At 40.8% G+C, this 7745-nt stretch overlaps 1 protein-coding gene across 1 annotated transcript; it reads right to left on the bottom strand.

Moving 5' to 3' along the window:
• Positions 1 to 2973: 2973 nt before the first annotated feature.
• Positions 2974 to 3861, bottom strand: LOC308366042 (UDP-glucuronosyltransferase 1A6-like; the record flags this gene model as incomplete). The annotated part of the gene is made up of 1 exon (XM_080839677.1): positions 2974 to 3861. The coding sequence occupies one exon, from the start codon at positions 3859 to 3861 to the stop codon at positions 2974 to 2976; it is 888 nt and encodes a 295-aa protein (XP_080695803.1).
• Positions 3862 to 7745: the final 3884 nt, after the last annotated feature.

Below are 7745 nucleotides of genomic sequence, written 5' to 3'. Positions count from 1 at the left end.
GGAGACGTCTGAATAACATGCGGATCAGGCATAGTGAGAGTATATATTTACCAGAGGAGGAGAAGGAGGTGGCCCACAGTGATTCAGGGTTCTACTGTGCGAGAGAGGTGTGTTCAAATGTAGTCAGGTAACATGAGATAAAAATGAGAGCCAGCAATGGCTCAGGAGTTTACTCACTGCGCGGTTTGTTTACTTTTCACTTTTATTTTTTTTGGGCGGGCCTTCATGTTTTTTCAGATGAATTATCAGACAACAAAGGTGCAATAAGAAAGGGAAAGGCTTGTGTGGACAGTCAGAACTCAGGCTGTAAAACAGTGTTGTAATTTGGTCACTAATTGCACTTGGAAAAAAAAGATTGTCACGTTCAGAAATAATTTTTCCCTGCATATTGAAATTCCTTTCACATACCTACAGACTTTATATCTAGACTCTATATGATCTAATCTGAAATAATTAGAATTATTTCAAAACTTGAGATTATTGTTGCTCTTTCTGCATGCAGGTATGCAGGTATGCTATATGCAGGTGCTATGCCACCAAGGGTAGAGATGAGTAGCCATTTAAAGGTGGTTCGATGCAGGTGAAATATTTATCTCTATGACATCCCAAAGCTCCTCACAACTCGTCAAAGGTGCACAGTGTGACAAAAGTCTTTGAGGGAAACTTATGAATCTGACGTCTATGAGGTAAACTGATATATCTCTGTCTCCAGCAAAAAGTGAATCAGGCAAGGCAAGCTTGATTTGAATAGAACATTTTATACAAAGATGTAAACTGCTTCCTGCTCTCTTTCTCTTTTGCTTCACTTCTCTTCTCTGTGCACTTGGTAGTTGATGCCCATGTGACCTCTGACCCTGAGCAGGGACCACATTCTGATCTGATGAGTGAGCCAAATGGAACTTCAGGAGAGGTGAGTAAATGTAGCCAAATTTAAACATTTTAGCTCCCTGAAATTTTGAAATGTGTCAGTTGTTGTGCACCCTACACATTATATTTCCCAAAATGGGGTGTGCGTACAAGGAATGTGTTAGTGATGCAGGGTTTGACATTTTGTGAAGTTTGAACCTTTACATCACAAGATATTGGCTCCTGAGTGCCAGATTTTGGTGCCACTCCACAAATAAGTCATAATGAGTTTGGGTATTCATCATTTTTGGCAAAACAGTTTTCGAGCTATTGCCCAAAAGGTGCTTTGAGCATACCCCACTTCAGGGACGCCTAGGGGCAGGGGCGCAACTGCCCAATGTCAGGGGGGTATGCAGCAACAATTTTGGCGCCCCCCCCCCCCCCCCCCACACACACACGTTTTTTTTTCTTTTCTTAAACAAATAAATAAATAAGTGTGCCAGACATCATCATGTATGGGCTTTAAATAATAAAGGTTTATTTTAAAGTATATCAGCCACTGCATGCCTACCATAATGGTGCCCTATGGTGCATACAGTATATACTGTACACACACACACACAAATATATATATATATATATATATATATATATATTAGTAACAATGTTAACAAATAATAAACAGTTGCAAACACTAACATTAAAATGATAACCATTGCAACATAATGCCTTAAAACGCAAAAGTAAGCCTACAAATAAAGATCTTTAAAGGTGATGATGTGTAACAATGCTGCTACCAAAATATTCAAGAGTGCTCTTTAGTTGCTACTAAATAATAACACGCCGTGCCTTTTCCCTTGCCCATTTATCTTGTATTGCACAATGCCAACAGATAGCCTGTATGTTTGACCGCACAGCTAACATGAACAGCTAATGGTAACCATGGTAACCAGAGTTACGTTTCCCGCTTCTTGTTAGTTACTGTGAATGCTACCAGAGCCCGTCTGCCACCTTATATTTACCAGTTGTTATTTTGCCTTAATACAATTGAGATGTGTCATACATGGGATTGGTACAGTAGGGTTTGACCAAAATCTGTAGCTATCATCAGCCTAATTGATGAGGCTTAAGCTAGCCATAAACCCCCATTTGGCTGCTACATTTCTATGTTATCAAACGCTAGCTAGCCTGCATTATTTGCAAGCCTCCAAGCATAAACGTAAAGTCACCTTAAAACCTACCTGTTGCCTTTCACCATCCACTTATTTAATTGCTGTTGCATCCCCTGACATGTGTTCTCTTTTTCCCCCTTTCTTTTTCTGTTTTCAGCTCCTGACAGCTTTTTTGCTTTATCCATCTTCCATCCAACCAACTCACTACTCGTAGCCTAGTTCTAACTGCTTGTGTGTTGAGCGGTCACGGCGCTCACTCTCCCTCTTCTATGTCAAAATTCTATTATGGAATCTTAAGAGATAAGGCGCCTACTCTAGCCTGTTTAGTCCTCTAAAATGTTATATAATATTAAGGAAATGCAGAAATGATTTAGAAACGCACAACAGCAGCTACATATAGAAAATTACCCAAACATTTTTTTTTTTTTTTTACCATCGCTTTGGCGCTCCCATGGTGCGGCGCCCCTATGCACCGCATACAGCGCATACCCACTTTTTGCGCCACTGCCTAGGGACACAAACCTTATATTCCGTATATTAGCCATGTTGGGCTACAACCATACCAAATATCAGGTTGATTGATGAAATCTAAGTATATGATATCACTGGCCAAACATTGGTACAAAAATAATAAAAAGTACAGAAGAAAAGAAGAAACTTTGACAAGCACTGTACGAGCGCCCTGCATGGCACATCATGCCACAACAAGCAAATACAAAGGTGTTGATGTTTGTGTGCCTGAGAGTGTTCAGTGTTCGTGTCAACATCAGTATTGATGAATGGCTTTCAAAACAGTGGAGCCATCATCATATCCAGGCAAAAGGCAGACTCAACTTCCAAAAATTTGTGTGTAAATCATTTGATTTAAATTTGTTACTAAATGATATTTAAAATGAAACAAAATGTATTATTCCATTGAATGTAATACATTCTTAAACAATTATAAAAGATAACCTTATAACAGCAAACTCACCTGTTGTAGAGGTTTCGGCTTTCCAGCTTTCATCCCACCAATCATGATCATGTTAGGCATCAAAGGCATGGGGAACTCAAAGGCAAAGTTAAATCGAACTAGCCACAGTGCAGCATCACTCGCCAGCTCCACAATGGACGTCTCCCTCTGCAGGATATCTGAGGCCACCTTGTCTGCATAAATGTACAGACGACTGCAGCCTGCAGGTTCCAGTAAGGACTTCAGTAGGTTGACAGTCCTCTCCCACAAGCTCATGCGATGGCTGTAGTGTGTGTAACGCAGTGGCACGTATGAAACAGGACTAGGACATCGTGTGGCTATAATGTCAAGGGGACAAGGAAGAGAACCATGCATGTAGATAGAGGGAATGTCCAGATAAGCTCCAGTGATGATTCCTACCGGCCAAAACGGGTCAGTGAGGAGAGCATCAAAGTTATAATCCCGTAAGGTCTGCATCAGCTCCTTGTTGTACAGCATGCTTTCGCAGGTTATCATGGTAAAGTTACTCAGCATGACCATTGTGTTCCAGTAGTTCTTTAACCTTGCCACAGTGGTGGAGACATCAGTGGTCATTAAACGGCCCAGGTTGTTGCCCATGGTCTTCATCATGCTTTCCTTGGTGTATGGTACAGGAAAAGTGAGGGTGGTGGTGTGCTCTGAGGGGCCCATGCTAAGACTGGCCTCTGGGATCACGACCACAACCTGGTTGCCTCTCCTCCCCAGTTCCTCCACCAAGGGCTTCATGCCCGTCCAGTGGCTGCCATCTACTGGGATCACTAACAGCTTCCCACCCTGAGCAGAGCCCAGGCACAAGAGGCTGATCAGCAGCCCGGTGAAAGCACTCCTCACAGATATCCGTGCAGCAGCCATGGAGACGACTGAATAACTTGCAGATCAGGCAGAGTGAGAGTATATATATACCAAAGGAGGAGAAAGCTGAGGCTCACAGTTATGCAGGGGTTTATTGTTCAAGAGAGGTGTGTTCAAATGTCATGCCTTAGGCAAATGCACCCCACCCCCTTCCCCCAACACACACACACACACACACAAAAGATAACATGTTACAAACAGGCCAACAACATCACTACGTTAACAACATGCATCGACATGCATCATCAGTTCAACACAACTTCATCACTTCATTGCCTCTCTTTAGGTCCCTGCCTTTTGTTAAAGAGGGACTGATTCTAATCTACCCAAAACTGTGGACATTGAGCGCCAAATGGTTGGTTTTCTGCTTATGGGGCACCTTAGGTGATTTTCCTATAACACAAACTGTGTACATGTGTGCTTTGTGACATACCATAATGTGCTTTGCTATTAGTATGGTGAAACTTGTTTCTATTAGAAACTTGTGACGTTAAGTTATCTTCAAGAGCTGCGACACAGTGCCTCAGTGGAACGTAAACTTTGTACTCTAATGTACACTATCAGCACCTAATATGGTGATTAATGGTAGCCCAGCCCTTTCTTATCCAATCCCTTTCTAGTTCAGAGGTGAGAGGAAACCAGTTCTTCTCACGATCAAAACAGGTATGCATGGTCAGGATGACATAGCAGTTTTAAAAGTATTAATGTGGACTATCCCACTTCAAATATATGAACTATGAATCTTTAAAAGTTTAGAAATCGATGATGTTGCTCAATAAGCAGGGTTGAATAGCTGCATTAACTACTACAACTAGTAGTACACATTGTTCTACTAGCAGTAACAATACTACAACAAAGAGTTTTTATGTTGATTCTATGTCTGATAGGTCTGAGACATGATAACATGTGTGAAGTTCCCTGATATCAGGTTGATGTACATTTTTGACATCATTGAGGGATTTGAACAGCGTCTGATGTTTAAAATGTTATTTGTATTATACCATCACCTAGTGGTAGGTATGGATAGACTTTTCTTTTGCTGTTTGGATTAGTTTACAAGTTTAATAATTGCATATATGTAGCTATGATCACTATAATACGCTATAATACGCTAATGAGCACTCCTATCCAGACGTTTGGGTGCCCTGGTGTGTATAATCTATGCAGAGAACATATCCTCAAATGCCATGAGAAATGAGGAATGCGTGTGAAAAAAAGATTTGTAATCCTGGGATTGTGACTGAACCAGGCGCAAATCAAAGCAGTCTGATGAAAAACACAGTAACATTCTCCCAAATGATAACATGTTTGGAGTGCTCTTGTTGCCCTGGTTAGATTTTCTGCACTTTTGATGATAATGACCATATTGACTACTTGAAAAGCAGTTTCTTTCTCATCAAAATAAGTAGTCTGCCTACTTCCAAAAGGTGTCTGCCTTACAGTTCTATCTAAACAAAAACATAATTCAGCAGTTACTGCTGTCACCCATTACTATGGAATTTATTCTCAACAACAACACAGTGAGAATAAGTGTTGATACAATTCTTGCACGAAGTACAAGTTTAAAGTACAATATATGTATTGCAGTTACAGTAATGCAAAGCCCAGAGCCCAGAGCTTGAAACTTACTGGAGCAAGCACAGAGGCAACACGGGCAAGGAAAAACTCCCTGCTAAACTGAAAGGAACCTTCAGCAGAACTTTGGCTCACAAGGGGGTAAATACAATTCAATTCAATTCAATTCAATTCAATTCAATTCAATTCAATTCAATTCAATTCAATTCAATTCAATTCAATTCAATTCAATTCAATTCAATTCAATTCAATTCAATTCAATTCACATAAGGGGGGACACATCTGCTTGAGGTCGGCCGGGTGGAGATAGGAAGGTAGGAAGGGGGAAAGGGGGAGGGTTGTGTGGCAGAAGGGGAAAGGAAGCAACAGGGGTTGTACACAGCCATCATTTGATCGCTGGACATAGTATGTATACAGACATCCGTTGGTAAATACATGATACACGCAAGACCAGTTTACTGTACTAATAGGGTTACTGTTACAGGGGTAAGGGATGTAGGGACAGAGAAACATTTCAGTGGTGGCAATAATGTATATTGTATATAAATGCTAGCATAGTATGGGGTAGAGTAAGTGTACGGCAATGCAGTGGCGGTGGGTGCAATTGGCCTAGGGTTTCTCCAGGTAGACCAGGTGGAGAGACTACAGCAGCGTCCCATGGCGGAGATAGTCTTGATTAGTAGGGAGAGAAACGGGAAAGAAAGGAAAGAAGGTGAGTGGGTAGAGTTCAGCTGTCCATGTGCGTAGATGAGGAGTGGTGGGGGTGAGGAGCAATATTTCCACTTCCATCAGCGATGGAATACACTACTGCAGTCTTTCTCTTCCTCGTCCTCTTTGTGCTTGTCCTTCTCTGGTCACCCCTCTGGTGTCTTGCAATTTTGTACATTGCAGGATCTATTGTTCTAAAGCATATTGGCACACCAATGCCACTTATTGATTGATTCTGCAATTCTGATTAACGTGTACACACTAAAATTTGAACTACTCATGTGCCAAATCCCTAAACCAAGTCTGCAAAACTGCAAGCACAATTTCTGCTTTACACTCAGTTTTCTATTCTAAATCACACTTTTTTTTTGCAAAACATTACACACACAAGATTAGGCACGACATTCAGAACTAAAATCTCTAGTGTTCCTTTGGCAAGCAACACCAATCACAATGCCAAGCTTTATTTACCAATTGGCAACACCCACTCCTGACAGGTGTTAACACTAATTCCCTAATTGTTCACGTAGACATCGAAGCTGTAGCAATATAAAATGTCGGAAGGAAGGAAGGGATTGATGGATGGATAGATAGATGGGTGGATGGGTGGGTGGATGGATGGATACAGTAGATAAATAGATAGATAGATAGATAGATAGATAGATAACTAGACAGATAGATAGATAGATGGATGGATACAGTAGATAGATAGATATATGGATGGATGGATGGATGGATGGATGGATGGATGGATGGATGGATAGATGGATAGATGGATGGATGGATGGATGGATGGATGGATGGATGGATCGGGGCCACATTGGCTGATTAGGGGCCCAACTATTGAGTGAGTGTATGTGGTTGGCTGGGCAGAGAGTTCAGCCCAACCTGAGCCGCTGCACAGTTGCATCTATCATCCATACATGCAGAATTGAGGACCGGTAAGTTACCTAGCCTACTATGTACACTATGCTTATGCTGTGTATGTAGCAGTCTTTTCTGTTTATAGACCTATGTCAGTGATTACACTACATATTCTGTCACAACTTACTGTTTGCACTAGCAGTAATACCATATCATAAATATTGCACTCTTGCATCTGTAAAATCCCTTAAGAATTTCAGTGCCCTGCCTGACCCTGTGTCATTTTGTGCATCTGACAAATACAAAACTTGTAACTTGTAACTTGTAAGTATTAACTGCCTTGATCTATTTCTCATTGTCTTATCGGTTTTAGAAAGTCTTGAAGCAGGATGCGCTGCAATTAAAAATATATATATATTTTTATTGAGGCTTGCTTTTACCTAGCCAAAAGGGGATGAAACATTTGTGGCCATCGTGCCATTGTAAATGTCTCTGGAGAGTGTGGAGGGAATATCACAATATCACAATTTTTGCAGTGGTTTGTGTATTTGTGTTGAGAGGTTTGAAAAAAAAATTGCCTTTTTAAAAAAATGTTTTTTTTTATATATTACTGAATGTTTTTCCTGGTTTTCTCCTGTTGGGTATGCAGAGAGTAGCAGTGTTCCAAAGTGTTCCAAAACCATGCAATTTCATTTGTTTGTGTTTATTTAGGAACATTTCGAGGTAAATATACATAA

The sequence above is a fragment of the Sprattus sprattus genome (assembly GCF_963457725.1).
Source record: "Sprattus sprattus genome assembly, chromosome: 5".
Lineage (NCBI taxonomy): Eukaryota > Metazoa > Chordata > Actinopteri > Clupeiformes > Clupeidae > Sprattus > Sprattus sprattus.
Note: the sequence above shows the minus strand (reverse complement) of the source record. Positions and strands in the feature narration are given on the sequence as shown.